The 17,584-nt window shown below is 33.7% G+C and overlaps 1 protein-coding gene across 1 annotated transcript in view; it reads right to left on the bottom strand.

The window, feature by feature from the left end:
• The window catches only part of LOC129799806 (ATP-binding cassette sub-family C member 4-like), a 69,488-nt gene that overhangs the window by 28,761 nt on the left and 23,143 nt on the right, over positions 1 to 17,584 (bottom strand). The window contains exons 7-10 of the mRNA XM_055844034.1: positions 16,078 to 16,228; positions 15,761 to 15,991; positions 12,108 to 12,400; positions 11,355 to 12,047 (exon numbers count right to left, since the gene is read on the bottom strand). Of these exons, the coding sequence (XP_055700009.1) occupies positions 11,355 to 12,047; positions 12,108 to 12,400; positions 15,761 to 15,991; positions 16,078 to 16,228 (1,368 nt within the window). The remainder of the gene's footprint in view (positions 1 to 11,354; positions 12,048 to 12,107; positions 12,401 to 15,760; positions 15,992 to 16,077; positions 16,229 to 17,584) is intronic.

The following is a 17,584-nucleotide window of genomic DNA, read 5'->3' as shown; positions in this document are numbered from 1 at the left end:
ATTACTAGGTTATACCGAATTCTTTTTTTTATTATATTTGTGCTCTTGGTAAAACTTTTCCGTGTGCCAGAAAATGAGTTCTATGTGTCGGAGAATTAAATGCGAATTGTGTGAATCATTAGATGAAATTTGTTTAACCCGCCGTTTCGTGAGCAAAAATAGACACGAAGAACATTTTCCATATTATTCAGCATTTGTGGTATATATATATATTATGAAAATTGGGAGAGAAAATACGGCGACACGGAAACACTCTTGCCTCTGATGGATTTTCCTTTTCTCACACCGCACCAGTCCACAACTAAATACCCCACTAATCAATTTGGGGGGACGAACCAAAGGCAAAAAACGCGTCTATTCACAGAGAAATGTGAACTTGAACTACTTAACTTGCGCGTAGAGTATCAGTATTTCTCCAAATACTTATCGCTTTCCTTCTCTCTCTCTTTCTCTTATGATTCTTTTCGAATTTTTGGGCATAATCATAAATTGATACACTAACACACGTACTAAATATGTTCCAATCTTATCACTGAAACTCTGATAATGTAATATATTCTCTGTTGTTGTCACCCTTTCATGCAATGCTTTTATCTCAATGAACTGAGAAAAAAATCACCTCAAGATTTAGAGGTCTTCTCATATCGCATTTCCTGGTCAATGCCATTGTCAGTCTTATTTTCTGCACAGATGCGTAAAGTTCAAGGACGATTTTTCGGGGAAAAGAGAGCATCTTCACTACATAATACAAAATGACAGAGTTGAAATACTATATGGATTAGGATGAAGATCTACCACACAACACCTTTACTTGTGCCTTGTTTTGAAGGAAAGTTCGATATCCTGAATAGAGGAAGTCGGGGCAGTTCAAACATACATGATACAATTGGCGAATACCCAAGACAAGGATTCACTAATTAACTTGAATATCATAGTTCATAAACGTCTGGTTGATTTAGCCTTTAAAAAAAAACTTTAGCTGCCTAAAACTGTCTATCTCTTACTAAGCTATTTCAGAACATAATTTAAGGTTAGGGGAAAGTGCCCATGTTTGATACCATTGGAAGCTTCGTAATGACTAAATTTTCTATGTTTCACAACATATATGTGACTCATCGCAACCATATTTTTTAAAAACTATGGGAAAGTGGCCAGTTTTTAAAATATATTGCGGAGTCACGTTTATTGAGAAACATAGGAAAAATTTAGTCATTACGAAGCTTCCAATGGTATCAAGCATGGGCACTTTTTCCTACACACATTAAAGATTATACTATTTAGATTACTCGTGAAATACTGATCAATTTGTTCAAAACGAATGATGACTGTTTGATGGTTTTAAAGGTTTTAGAACACCATGGAGACCGGGAAAAAAGTCGTGACAGGGACCAACACATAATAAAAGAGAACTATTTAACATAAAATAACACTTAAATATCGTTAACCCATTCCTTACCATGGTATTATACATCAAAGGCAAATTGAGTGAATTTATATTATTTATTCCCGGGCAATTTTGATCCGAATTACTGTCGGGAATGGATTTTTAGTAATTTTAGTTCTTCAATTTCTTGAGAAAAAGAGTCCGAAAGAGATGGGAATACATTTTGTTATTGTTTGAGCAATATTTTTGCTCAAAATGGCGGACAGAAAATGCGACATTCTATCGAATTTGTTAAAATTGGCCTCTTTCCTCTTTCCTGATTTGAATTCTAGTTGTTAATTTGTTTTCTTGGATAGTTCCTCTATCTAAAGCAATAGAGTTTGTAATGAATTAATGCACAGAATTTAAATTCAGTGACCGTTAAGACGTATGTTTAACAGAGGCTCCCCGCGCCCCCATGAAATGTAAATTTTTTTTCTTTTCAAAAAAATCATCTATTAGTCTTTATGAATCTAATCCCAAAATATGAACATCCTATCCTATCTCACGTATATCTGGTACATTGACTGAATGGGTTAATAAGGGTTTAGAAATTTTAAAATTATGGAAATTTTTCAGACAAAAAAATTTAAGGTAAAGCTAAATTCGATAAATGCATTTAATATCGTATATTTTCTTTTTGGTGAAAATTAAAAAAATCAAAAAAATATTGAACTGCTAAAATATCTACTAAAATGTTCGATATATCGAACCGTTTTCAATACATAACAACGCATCCCTGTATGGACTTTGCGACGAATGAAGACACAAAGAAAATGCAGTTATTATCGTTGATCCAACCGACTTAACGATATGCTAACTCAAACGCGTAACAACTTCAGGTATATGGATACGAAACAACTTCGATTTCTTTTCTTTATTTTTTAGTCTTAATCTTTTATTTTTATCACTTTTTTAAAGTACACTGAGAGAAATCCGGAAAAGTTAAAATAACATTCCGGAAATATTAATTTTACCCTGCGGTATTGATCCAAAATCGGTGTGAATATTACCCTTTTTAGGTGTATTATGGGCTAAAATTACCCTTCTCATGTTAATTTTATCCTTAAAAAGGTATAAAGTTAACATTAAAAAATGTTGATATAGTTTTACACGTAAAAAGCGTTAAAGTTCTAAGGAAAAAAAGTTAATCTCACCCGTTTTTTTCTCAGTCGTTCAGTAAAAAGAAGAAATACTGCCTATGCCTTAAAAAAAACACTTTTCAAACTATCTTAACTACTTTAAGATTTTTATAGTGTACAGGTTGTCTGAAAGTTTGAGTAAAAAACATGAAGGAAACTTTTTTTGAAAAAATATCTCGCAAAAAATTGTAAATTAAGTTGATTTATGTAGAAAAGCAATAAAATGTTTAGCCACCCCTGTCGCTATTGGCATTCTCGTAAAATCTATTTATTTTTAACAAGATGTCTTGCAAAAATCAAATCCATCAAGATGAATTAATAAGATTCTTGTAAAAAATTACTCAAAATCCAGTCTTAATGGAAATTTTACGACGGAGAACGTTGCAAAAAAGGTAGACAAGGGTAGCCAAACATTTCTTTACTTTTCTATATGGGGCAAAGAGTTTTACAACACTTTTGCGAGCGATTTTTATCAGAGTTATATTACCCCAAATCTCTTTTTTTTCTCCTAAATCACCTTCTATAATTTTAATTCTCTTCACCCAATTCCTCTCGAATAATCCTAAGGCATTGCGGAAGAGTGTTTTCGATAGGCCTGCAAAATACGTTTCTAATGCCATAGACACACTTTATAACTTAAGCCGAGAGTTCTCTTATCGTAATTATATTCAAAATAATGATTTAATCATCAGTTTTCCACTAACTAAGCTGTTTCTCGGCTTAAACCGAAAGATAGCTTTATCAGAAACTGACGGAAATGTTATCTGATCATTATGTGATTATAATTATAATTATGTGATTATAATTACGTTAAGGCGTCCCACAGCTTCAATCGTAAGTATGTCTATGTCTATGGTATAAGGCTGCTATTGCTTTTTTATTCGATTTAAACGGACGACAGATATTCAAATAATTCCTAATTCGAATCTTTGAATTTCGACAATGTCGAAACACCTTTGTTAACAAATGTTTCGGTTTCGTGAAATTATTTTTTGAAGCTGAAATTCAGGGGTGACATGATAACTGATTTTCGATACTATCGACTGTCGATTCTGAAAAATTTAAACGATAGCTGCACTTCTTGTAACTATTATAGATATTTATCGACAGTCACATTCTTTAAAGAATGTCACAACGAATGACCCAATAATGCATAAAAAATCGACATTCGCTTAATCTAACATATATAAATTTATCGATACTATCGATTCGATATTGTCGAAAAGTTATCATTCCACCCTAGGTTTCTTCTCATGAATTTTTTGGCTTAATATTGATCCAAAAACAGTTCAAAATACTATTCATATTTTATTTTTTTACCTTGCTCACGTTAATAAGTTAACGAGCACCCTGAAGACTGGAATGATTTTAACCGATATTTGAAGTTTTGTTTCTTTTGGAAGTTTTGGAAGCAAATATCCAGTTTTAGACCACTCTCATAAATATAATATTTTATCAAGTTGAGATCATGGTAATATGTCCACGATTTATTTAAATTTATAACACGATAAATGAAATAGGTTTTATTAAACTGATGTTTTTTTTTAAATTAAATTTAAATTTAAATTAAATTAAAATCCCGCGACCCCAATAGGGATAAGCGGTTGAAAATGAATGAATGAATTAAATTAAAATTAAAATTAAATTTAAAATTAAAATGATCCAAATGAAAACTTGTATTGGAAAAGGATTTTTCTGGAAAAATTTAATCATTAGAAAGCTTGAGATAGTACGAAGCATAGGCACTTTCACCTATTATTAATTCCTACATAAACATTAACTGCTTTAAACTGCATCGAACTGATTTAAAAAATGTAGCTCTTGAAAACAACTTAATTAGGACAATTGTGGAGCTCAGAGGCAAAATGACACATATCCTATGGCTAAAGCATAGCATATGTGTCATTTTGGCTCTGAGCTCCACAATTGTGATTTTTTCCAAATTCAACCTTCAAAATAGTCGAATGTATGATTCATTTTTCAGTACATAAACAACAAAAAAAACTTCCTACTATCTAGATGTAACGCACTTCGCTGCTTTCGATTTTCGTTTGCTTTTTAAGCGAAAATATTTACTTCTATCAAATTAAAATGTATAGAGCAAGTTTACACGTGGTAATCTCTTATCTATGGTAATTCCAACTCTAGAAAACACACAAAATAATCAACGAAAAATTAAGTCACATCAACCTTGAACAGTTTTCGGGCCTCTTTGTGGATTTTTTCGCCTAATATCTGCGTGTGACAACAGCTTTATTAAATATGAGTTACAATTTTATTAGAGTAAAGCGAAGCTTTTAGCATAAAAAAAATTGTCCATCATTGCGATGATTAAAGTTTATATATTGAGAAAAAAGTCACTTGATTAAGCAGCAATAGGGAGTAAAAACGAGTTGATAAATTTGTGGGTATTGTCGTCATTCCTTAAATGAAACGCCTCTTTTTTTTTCTTCATGTTGTGGCTCATTTTAATTTTCTGGTGAATTGATAATAAGCATTTCGTTTGGAAAAGATTGCGCCCAAGTTCAATTGAAATCAATTGTAAAGCAAGTCAACAAATCAATTGAGGAACTCTTTCTGCGGGAGAAAAATTATAAACATTTCCATGATGCAGTTGAAAGGGAGAATGGCATCTTGAGGGAGCATTAAACTTAGACTGAAAGATTATTTCCTAGAAAATCTTTGTTTGCCGATAGGGCATTCAATCAGTGAATCAATTTAATCAATGACGATGGGATTGTATGTAGAGGAAATTGTTGTTATTGAAGCTTGATATCTATGAGTCAACCACGTGGTTGTTGTCTTGTTAACACTCTCACTTTTATATTGAACATAATAATCAGCTGTTGATCATGTGCTTGGTTGAGCTTTGTGCATGCACTCTTTATCGTATATAGTAGCGGGAATAAATGCAAAAAGACCCGTGAAAATTGGCAATAAATATAACTGAGACAGAGGGAAAAGTGAATAAATTCCTCAGACGGAGTCACTAGCCTCAGAGTAAAGTTATTAATCCAATAATTCCTCTCGTTCTGGTGTCTCAGAGATGCTTTGTTGTCAGTGTTTGCAAGAACAAATAAACCACAAATAAATATTTGACAAAGAAAAGAGAAAATGTACAAAAGATCTTGACTTTTCGCGTCTATTTAGCATCTTTATCTATTAGTTAGTTGAGAATATCAATGTTCCACTAAATTGAATATTTAGCACATCTTTTTTTTGCTCCATTTTCTCAAACAAAATTATAACTCAATTATTCTATTATCATTTGGAAAGGAAAAAAAATCACAAACACACCAAAAATTTTCAGAGAATTCTCTTAACCCAATTCCCTGAAAAATTGTCCAAATCACACAATTAAAAATTATGCACTTGATCTTCATAAAAGAAATCACTCCTTTTGCGATCGAGTCTGAGAAGCAACTGACGAGTGCCGGTTTAAGATTACGTAGCCTCCCATTCTCACTATCTCTGGCTTGTACTTTGAGCCACAATCAAGACACATTTATTGTGCTTGTATTTTACAAAATGTACCACGTAGAGAATAAAACTTGAGAGAATTTTTGGGTGTCACCATATGGATTATCATCGAGAAATATTAAAAAATAGTCAAATATTGTGTCACGAGAGAGAAAAAAAACTTTTACAAGGACGAGGAATTTTTAGTCAACATAGTGATAATCCATGAAAATTTTATTTCCGGTCATTTAATGATCAAACGTGCGAAATTAATCGGACTCTCGAGGAGGCTTGCTTGAGCCAACATAAACGAAAGACACGCCGGAAGGTCAAGATTTTGAGGAACGTAAAATAAACAAAAATATAATAGAAAATCGACTAAATTTCATTGAGAAATTTCTGAGATTGGAAAATTCCTAAGATTTATCACTCAATTATGCTAAGAGAGCTAAAAGAGTTCAAAGTTTTTAAAGATGATCAACAGTTATAAGCTATTTTTAGTTTAACATGTTTTTTAAATCAAGATCAGTTTGATAGATCCTGACAATTAGAGATAAATTTAAAACGGTATTATTGAAAATATAATATATAAAAAAGGAACCAATAGGGGAAAGTGCTCATGCTTTGTATGACATCAGACTTCATAAAATGACTAATTTTTTCTTATGTTTCTCAATAAATGCAGCTCATCGCACTCATATTTTAAAATTAGGGGAAAGTGCCTAGTTTTTAAAATATATTTCGGAGTCACATTTATTCAGACCAGAGGCAGTCAAAATCCCTAATGTTCAAAATCATTAATGGGATGAAATTATATGGAGGATAATGTGTAGAATAATGTCCCAAGACACAGAAAATTTCCGTTCGCCTCCAGCAAGCGCGGATGCAATCGTGGGAGTAGCTATGACGCTTTTAAGAATTCGGGATTTTGGCTTTCGGGATTTTAGCTTTCGGGATTTTGACCAGGATCCATTCAGACGAATAGGAAAAACTTAGTCATTACGAAGCATGGGTGCTTTCCTCAATTTTTTAGATCTTTGTCTAAGTGGTCTAAGTTTAAAAACTTTTACCCAAAAAGTCATATTGTTTTTCCGGAAATTTAAGGAACATCTCTATCTGCAAATTTGGAAATAAATTGACACACTCAAGAAGTCTTAGGAAAATAATAGTATTCTCTAAATTTTTTGACTATACAGTAGACTCTCGCCAATTCGGCTCTTTTAACATCGGGCTACTTTTTAATTCGGGCAGCAGTTAAATTTGAAAAAAGTTTGTTGATATTTTTCGAGTTCGATTATGAATATCGAATAGTAAACAAAGGTAAACAAAAAATCGTTGCATTTCAAGCAATTTGATGCCCGAATTTTTCTCTAATTCGTCTGACATTTCGGTCCCATATGCCCGAATTTGGGAGAATCTACTGTAATTTGTAGCTTATAAATTTGATTAGATAGATAAATCAGCATAACTCAACGGAAGGGCATCGCACAGAGATGTGCTTTCTGATTTTGAATAAATATTGATTTCACCAATATTCGTTTTAATGGCCTCTATAGAGCAACTGTGCCATACTTCGGACAGTTTGCAATATCGGACACTTCTTTTGTTTTTCGAAATTCTATGTAAGGTAAAGTGCCCTCGAATCGACCGGTTCCTCGACTCGACCGATGATCAATATTTGAATGTTTTAATGATGAATTTCTGTAAAATTGTCACTCATTCGTATTTATTTATGGAATATTAATTTGTGTGGTGCCCCAATCAAGATCTACAGGATTTGTGCGATCAGTGAATTTTTCGGCTTTAGTCATTGGCAATAATATGGCACTGAGATTTCCTGTGCTCAAAATAGAGCATGTGAAGTCCTGGATTTATGCTACAAAAGGTGAGGATATCGAGGGAACCCTGAAGTCGTATGCTTATGCCCTAGACACACTTACGACTAAAGTCCACAGACGACTAAGCTCGTTCATAGCCAAGTCAGTTCCTGACACACTACAAACGAGGCTTAGCATTCACTAGTATCCACAAAACATAACTTTCGTGAGTTTTTATGCTGATATTTCTACTAAAATGCACTAATACTCTTTTGAAAATGATACTATTTGTAAATTCATGTCTCAGTACACTTGCAATAATAATTGTTAATCACAATTATTTGTGAGGTGGAAGCTAACTCGCAACTTAAGCCAATTTCCGCGATTCTAGTGAATAATTCTTATTGTTATAAGTGAATTGTGAAGTAAATTTACAAGTAGTTTCATTTTCAAAGGAGTACTAGTGCATTTCAATATAGAAATATCTGCAGAAAACCCACGAAAGTTATGTTTTGTGAGTGCCAGTAAACGTTAAGCCTCGTTTGTAGTGTGTCAGGAACTGACTTGGCAATGAACGAGCTTAGTCGTCTGTGGACTTTAGTCGTAAGTGTGTCTAGGGCATTAGTGTTTCATACTGTGTCTATAAACAAGTGTTTTAACCGTTTCAATCCATGTCAATCCACACTATTAAATGAACTTTTACGTGCTATGCAAGAAGCCAAACAGCCTTTATGGCTAGGATTTCTTTATTTTCTCTCTGTGAGCATACCCATTTTCCCATGTATTGTGACCTACGTGCTTATGTATGGTCGCGAAATATACAGCCAATGAAGGGACTTTCCATCGTTTTCGTCCTGGAGGTTGGAATCGACGCTAAGACGGCGATGGCCGCATGGGGGTGGAACAAAAAACAGATATGACAATAAACAAATCGATCAATTAATAATTGACCTATTGATGTTAGATCATACGCCAAATATAAGGAAAATATAAATAAATTGAATAAATAACTCTACCGGTCGAATTGAGGAACTGGTCGACTTGAGGGCACTTTACCTTATTTCTAGTTTTTTCTTCAATTTCTAGAGATTTTACAATGCCAACGAAACAAGAGAGCACTATCTGCACGATCGATAATGCTATAGAAATATCTCTGGAAAGGCAAGGGACTGTGAGAAACTTGTTGTCCGATATAACACACAAAGCTATATCTATTTTTTATTTCTAAAAACACAGAGAATAAAAATAGTTATTTTGTGATCTAAAAGCATCTATACATTGGGAGCAATTTTTATCAAAAATTACATTTTTGACAAAATTTTGACGTTTTCACCCAGAGAAGTGCAGACGATTTCTTGCAAAAAGCAATTTTTGACGAAAAATGCTCCCAATGTGTAAAGGCTTTTAAGGACACAAAATAGGAGAACATCAAAAGATTAGTTGATCTTTTGACCAAAGGTGACTGTTATACTCAATAAGTTTGTTTTTTCCAAGTTAAATTTCTTTTTGTATTTTCTGCTTTATTATATAAAATAATTCTTAATGTTTAAGGTAACATTCTTGAAAAAAGAAGTAACAAAAATTTCAATTTGTTTTGAAAATAAGACACTTTTAAATTAGATATTTTTTGATTATACGCAATGTGTCCGAAATTAGGTACAGTGGCTTTTCGTCACAGTAGTGGAGCATTTTGAGATGATTTTCTTCAAAATGATTCAAAGAGGTCTTAAAACCAACTAGAATATCTCACTGTTTAATGCTACCCCTGGATAATTCCGTACTCTTATAAACTTATAGACTTCCATACTCTCTAGATCTCGAGTATTTTATTTTAATTTATTTTATAGAAATATAGAATAGATTTATTACAACTCTAAATCTGCTTTTGCAATTAAATTTTCAGATAACTTCTCTACGGGGTTATTTTTTGGTAAAATAAAAGGTGTTTTCATTTTACTGACTATATTACTGAAACTAAAGTATCCGTTTGCAGATCCTAGTACCTTATTTGGTGCATAACATATCCCTATATACTTTGGCATGGTAGACCGGATCGGCGAAGACCATACTGAAATACTAGAATTAAAGAAAAGCTTACAAACAGCAGAGGACAAAGGCATCCGCATCTATGGTACATTTTGTAATCAGCTTTAGAGCTTGTTTGTTAAGTCACAGGTGGATATAAATTGTACAACCCTTTCGATAAATTCAGACGTAATTTTAAATACATCAAAGACATCCTTACACCCCCTTGAAAAATTATACCTTCTTACCATGAAAAAAATATCAATTGAATCTAATTAAGCTGACAGCATCAATTATAGTCAATAATCTTTGATCTTTTTTAAACACCACTTGTCATTAACCAAACTTACTAAGGATTCACTGACACTATAAATAATTTTCTTTCGTTTTTTCACATTGGAAAGATTCTTCTTTTCCCTGTGAGTTCATAAAACATTTAAAGTTCCTTCAATCGTCACAACGCACATGAAACATATAGTAAGGTGAAGTAACTGGATCGTTTTCCGAAGAGTGCTACTTAAACGGTTGCTTTTGGACTGATGAAACTCTTTTTTACTTCTTCTAAATCCATAGAATTATTCACTGTTTCATTCAGAAACATAATAAAAAAAAATATCAAAAATATTAAACAAAATTTATAAAATAATGATAATACTGAAATAAGTCAGCGTGCACTAACTGGGTCGCCTTTTCGCTAATTCACTTTTTATTGAACCTTTGGATTTAAATTACTTTTTTTCACAAGGAAAAAAACAATAAATGTTTTCAATCAACATTTATTTTAAGTTATTTTAAGTGGATTAGTCATAAACGATCCAGATAGCGAAGCGCCCGGATTAGCACACTTGACTGTAATGTTATTTTTTTATCTCTCGGGTGTTTTTAGAAGAATATTAATAGGACTTATACTCGGACTAATATTATTAGTCATGATTATTAGTCAACGAAAAAATAGTTTAAGGATTTCTTGAGTATTTCTCATTTTGACAAAGTGTCTGAAATTTGATTGAATTCATTGTATCAGAGGAAAAATGCAAATAATGTTCACCAATTACAAAATTGACTGCTTTCGTGTGGTCATGACCATGGAAAAGAATATCACTTTACCTCAACCAACAAGCTCCTTCGAAGTATCTCCCAAGAAAATGTTTTTTAAGGACAGAATTATCGTGTCATTGGGTCTCATGCGACTCTCAGTGCGGACTTCAGAAAATGAGGGATTTGCACGTAGGGGACATTTGAAAATTTATCCAATTCTCCACACAGTCGTTATGGGAATAACGATTAAACAATTTTCTACATGGGTGACTTCCTTTGAGAAGAGGGAATTTTTGTGACTTGAGAAAAAATAGACATCACTTTTATTGCATGCGATTCAATTGGAAATTCATCTAACTACAATTCAATCTGAACTACTGGCAATGTTATCCTTAAAGTGAGATATAGCAATACTGATGAGTTTCTCTGAGCACGAGTTTGAAGATTTTATTTAGTGTTGCGCGCCCTGAGGAAGGCTTCCTCAGCCACTTGGCTCAAGAGGGAGGCCGTGGCGGGTCCTGTTTGGTCTACGAGTGACCTCAGGTGTCCCCCGGGTCGTTGGAGAAGTTCATGGGGCTGTCCAAATTCCACCACGCGACCAGTATCAATCACCAGTACGCGATCACTGTCCATGACCGTGTGCAGCCGATGGGCGATCGTGAGCACTGTGCAATGGGCGAATCTCGTGCGAATTGTGGTCTGGATGAGGCGATCGGTCTCCGGATCCACATTGGCTGTCGCCTCATCCAGCACCAGGATGCGATTGTCCCGGAGAATGGCCCTGGCCAGGCACACCAATTGCCTCTGACCCATGCTAAAGTTCGATCCTCCATCTGCCATGCGACAGTCAATCCCACCAGCCAACTGCCCCACAGCCCCACGCAACTCCACTCCCTCAAGGGCACTCCAGATCTCGGCATCCTTGCGCTCCTCGAAGGGATCGAGATTGGCTCGCAGGGAGCCCGAGAACAAGATCGGATCTTGAGGGATAATGGAGATTTTGCTCCGGAGATCATGCAGACCCAGTGTCTGAGTGTCTATGCCATCGATTTCAATGCGTCCCTCAATGGGAGCCAGCCTGAACAGAGCCTGGATCATTGAAGACTTCCCAGCTCCCGTTCGGCCAACAATTCCAATTTTTTCCTGAAGAGATAGAACATGAAGTTAGTATTGAAAATTCTCTGAGGAATTTGAATGACATACTCCAGGTTGAATTGAGAAATTGAGATCTTTGAGGACAACTTCAGTATCTTTGGAGTATCGCAGAGAGAGATTGTTGAAGGAAACTGCTCCACGGTTAGGCCATCCTTTGAAGGGACGGTACTTGGTGGCGGTTTCAAGCGGTGGTTCAGGGGGTAGGTCAGCATACTCAAGAACACGCTCTACAGAAGTCATCTCATTCTCCAATTCTGCTGTCTGTCGCATTCCCCACTGACACATCCCAATCAGGGAGTTCACTTGCATAATCGCCAAACCGACATTTCCTCCAAGAGTTTCTGTAATCAATTGCATCACAATTACCGCAATAATTCCAATTCGAACTGGGATCTTAAATTTTGTTAAACATAAAAAATATAATGAGATAAAAAGTATCTACATTATATACAAACTGGTCCTACTTTTCACGAGATTAGTCTATGCCCAATTTGAAGGTATTGGTTAAGGAACGATCATCAGTGTTCCTCGGATCAGTGCATTGTCTCTCATATTATTGGCCAAATAAAAAAATAATTTTTCGAAATTATTCGCAACTTTTTACTAAATACCTACAGCAAGGATGCATTGCGTTAGTTCATATTTAATCTATAGAATTAACTACCCGTGAAACATCTGATAAAGCCCCTTCCGATCCATATAAATACAGTGCATTTTTACTATTCAACCCAGGGGCATGACATATCCTATGTTTCCCATATGTTTCCAGCGTGCCGAAAAAACTTTTGAATTTACTAGCTATTTTCTGTCATTGTAGAATGAATTAGCAAATAATACACATGCAAAATAAAAGCCAATTTAATTTAGAATGGGCAACCGAAAATCAGAAATTGGCAACCTACGTAGTTTTGGAAATATCCTGTAAAATATGTACGAAAACAGGAAAAAAATTACACTAAAACTGGTCGCATTTTTGAGAGCTACTGTCACCCCCATGATTCAACCTGTCTTTATTCATTTCCGATAATAATAAGCATATACAAAAACATTAAATAGTATTTTGGAGCTTATATATTGTTTAAACTTAATATGGAGCATTGGTCTTAACATTTCTTTTTGTGAAACCCTTCAAGACAAAAAGGACTATCAGTCTTTTGAGAATTAATGATATGCTTCTGAAAATTTCCAGCTTTGACATTTTTTTAACGAAAATTTACTTAAGACTAATAAACAGAATTTTTTTCAAATTTCTTTTCCAGCATAATAAAAAAATTAATTCAAGTTCTTAGGCATAAAAAGAACAAGATTTAAACTATATTTTCTGCATTTTAATTTTTTTTTTAAAAATCAAAATTCAGCCATTGCGCTATGTTTTCTAATATTAAAAACGTTAATATTTTCTGTTAGGTGATGAATTAAGCTAGTCCTCGAACGAAGGATTTTATATTTACTTGATCATAACCTATTCTATAAAACGAAACATGGTATAAAATACTTCAAAAATGCCATTCGTCCAAGGACGCAACTTCAATAGGGATATGCTGTTGAAAATGACAATGATGATGATGATCAAGGACTGCTTCGACTCATTAGCTTATAGGAAGTATTTGATTTTTGGATTTTGGATGAATTTATTTCAAGAAATCTTGTCCATAGAAAAGTAATTTTTTTTTTTCAAAAAGGTCTCCGAATTCCCAAAATCAGATCCCTACAGCTAAATTTTTAGAAGAAAATTTCAGAAAATATACTTTAAATGTTGTGCTTTTATATGCCTAAGAGCTTGAATTAAATAAACTTTCTATTATGTTGCAAAAATATTAGAAAAAAAATATGCTTTTTTTTAGTCAGTTTGACCTACGTAACCCCTTAAGGGGTTACATGGATCACGCAGCCTAATAACAGAAGTTTTTCTTTCATTTTTGTCAACGTAAATTATTTCAATTAAAGCTCTTAAGTATGTATAAATACAACATTTGAACTGCATTTTTTTTTAATTTTATTTAACCTTTACTCCTTGGAACTTGGCACATAATTTTTGGAAACGTCTTTTTGAGAAAAACTCTCAAGTAAGTTTTTTCAGTAGGGGAAACTGGGGCACCACCAAACACGGGGTACCACCAAACACTGCGATTTTTCAATCAGATATTCGACTTCAGAGGACAAGACTTACAGAAATTTATAGGAATTATAGGTATGCTTGTCCACTGAAGGAATGGTCGAGATAGTCCAAGTAGTTTAAAAATAAAAATTAGTGTTTGGTGCTACCCCGTGTTTGATGGTGGCCCAGTTTCCCCTAAACGTTTCTGAAAATCAGATCCTAACTGCCGAATTTTTATTTTTATTTTTTTTTAAATGTAAAAAAATAGTTTAAATGTTGTTATTATGATTTTATATGGCTATAAGAGCTTGAATTAAATAAAATTTTTATTATGTTGAGAAAAAAAAGTTAAAAAATATGCTATTTTCAGCCTTTTTGACCTGTATGGGCCCTCAACAGATCAAAGTTCAAAGTCAATATACGACCTCAGCTTTAATTACATACATATTCTTAAATTTCACATCTGACTGCTCCATTTGATGGCTTCAAATAAACTTTCGGAGTCCTTGGTGCTTTTTTTTAAACATAACCCTTGAAGAAATTAGAGGTCCGACACGACGAGTTTTTAAGATGTCTTAAGGCCTCTACACATTGGGAGTAATTTTCAAAAAAAAAAACAAATGCTTTTTAGAAGGAAATTTTCTGCACTTCTCTAGGTGGAAACGTCACAATTCTGTCAAAAATATAATTTTTGACGAAAACAGTTCCCAATGTGTATAGGCCATTAAGAAATTATTAAAAATAGTCGGTAGAATAATTTTAAGAAACTTGCCTTTTTCTTATATGGTGAACTCAAGGACGACTTTTCTAAAACATATTCTAACACTATATTTTTACTTTCTCTGTGGATTTTTAGGCTTTCGTTATAAATTCTTAAATATTCTTTAAATATGTGAAAAAGATTACGTGACAACTTCCTTCTTTTCAAAAAAAAAAATATTACTGAATAAATTTATTACTGAAATTGCGTTAGAAAAAGAAAGGAAAAATACTTACGAAATATTTGCCCATTTTTATACTTATTTTAATTCTTGAATGTAGTACAGAACGTACAAGAGTCTTGCCTTTTTTTAATAGTTTTTGAGTTTTTATAAGTTCATTTTTGTACTGACCCTCTACAAATGAGCAATAAAACATCAAATTTGAGATGTTGTTAAAATTACAACTTTAAAAACACGGAATTTTCATGAAAGTTTCGATCATTATGAATTGAAAAATTGGGCCCATTTTTGGAAAGATTTTGATTTTTTTACTGGTCAAACTAATTTTTTTTGCTGTATAAATATTTTTTTTTTACTTTTCACTTGTTTTTGAATTTTTTTTATGCTTCTAGGGGGAGGGGCAGCTGCCCCCCCCTGCACCTAGGGTACGCCCATGACTGGGATGGTAAATTTTACCATCCTAGTCCTTTCGGTGTATGACTATTTCGATCTCAATGAATAAAAGAAATTTTGTAAACATTGCTATGAATAAATTTCGTAGTCTATGAGTCTCTAGCCAGCATAAACTGTAAACGTTCCAATTCAAATTCAATTGGGAAATAGATGAGAATTTTCCCGCAGTAAAATGTAAATTACGAATAAACTCAGTCAGAGACACTCACCATTGTCCAGAAACAGGAAGCTCAGAGTGACAATGGCAATGTAAATAACGCAGATGATGTCCAGCCACATGGCAAAGGATCTCGTAGCTGCCAGGTACATATACCACGCTGAGGAGTTCACATTCTGATGCAAATAGAACTCAGATTGGAGGTAGGACTGAGCCTTGAGGGCACGAATTGTCGACAGACCCTGAAGCGTGGCATTCACATGAGAGAAAATTGGACTACGTGCTGTGGAAGAAAAATGCCACAAGAGGAAACCATTTGAATAGGGGAAGGGTGGAATTTCCCTGAAAGAAATCCTGATTGCAACTCACTCATCGACTCTAGGCGTTTTATACTTCTTCCCGTACTAATGTAGATCCTCCTGATTGTATACAGTAGGATAGACATCACAACAGTTGGGATAATCATCCAAAAGTTCACAACTCCAACCAGAACCATCACAGCAAAGACTTCCAGGAAGAACTGCAATGCACAGAAGCATCCTAACATCAGCAGTTTAATTACAACAGACAAACTTTTCAATGAAAAGGAAACATTTAAGTAATTTTTCATGTATACATATACAAGTTCTTTACTTGGACTTTTCCTTCTGACACTCTAGTCTGCCTTTCATGTTGCGCTTGCAACTATGGAAAGCGCCTGAAAAGCTTCAAGAAAAAAATCTCATGTATTGTATCGTAGAAAAATGATGGACAGTTTTTGCAAGATACTTTTCTTGAAGAGGAAAAACTCAGACAATGAGAGTCCTGTCTTGATTTTTGTGCAATGAAAAAAGAAAGCAGAGTGATTGATGACATTTTAAATTCTTTAACTATATTACATTGTTAAAAACATCTCAATTTCACTGACAGGTCATTAATATTCTTTTCTCACTATTCAGATATTTAAACTCTTTCAACTAATTTAAAAATACAATTTAAAGGAGACATCAATTCAATGGGCTTGAATACTGTCTCCTAAACTTTATCCTCACTGAGAGAAATCCGAAAAAGTTAAAATTACATTCCGGAAATGTTTTTTTTTTCCCTGCAGTATTGATCCGAAATCGGTGCAAATATTATGCTTTTTAGGTGTATTAGGGCATAAAGCTACCCTTTTTCATGTTAATTTTACCCTTAAAAAGGAGTAAAATTAACATTAAAAAATGTTGATATATTTTTACACATAAAAAGTGTTAAAATTATGAGGAAAAAAAGTTAATCGCACCCCCGTTTTTTTCTCAGTGATGGAATTTTATAGGGATTTTTTTTAATTCTAAACGTAAATGTCAGGATCAAGGAGTAACTTATTTTGAGGAACTCGAGACAATGTGGTTAGGAAACGTATAGAAATTTTTAGGAAGCTTAAGAACCCATGCAATTTATCAAGCAATCTAAGAAAATTATGTATTTTTTATAAACCTAAAGAACTTATATGATTTTTAATGGTAACCATACAGTTTTGTCAGGAACCCCGGGAATCCATTCAATTTTTATCAGGGAACCTGGGGAACTGATACATTTTTTTATAAACCTGGAGAACCTATAAAATTTTTCAAGAAAGCCGTAAAATTTTCCAAGAACCTTGGGAACCTAGATTATTTTACATGGAACTTGGGGAACCCATACAATTTTTTTCATTGGACTTAAGAAACGCATACATTTTACCAGGAACCTTGGGAACCCATACTATTTTTAGAGAACCCTGGGAACCCTGGGAAGCTAAACGATTTTTCAAGGACCCCTGGGAACCGATACAATTTATCAGGGAATTCTGGTAACCTTTTTATAAACCGAGGGAAAATATACGATTTTACAGGAACTAAGGGAACCCATATAA

Source organism: Phlebotomus papatasi, chromosome 1, assembly GCF_024763615.1.
Source record: "Phlebotomus papatasi isolate M1 chromosome 1, Ppap_2.1, whole genome shotgun sequence".
NCBI lineage: Eukaryota > Metazoa > Arthropoda > Insecta > Diptera > Psychodidae > Phlebotomus > Phlebotomus papatasi.
Note: the sequence above shows the minus strand (reverse complement) of the source record. Positions and strands in the feature narration are given on the sequence as shown.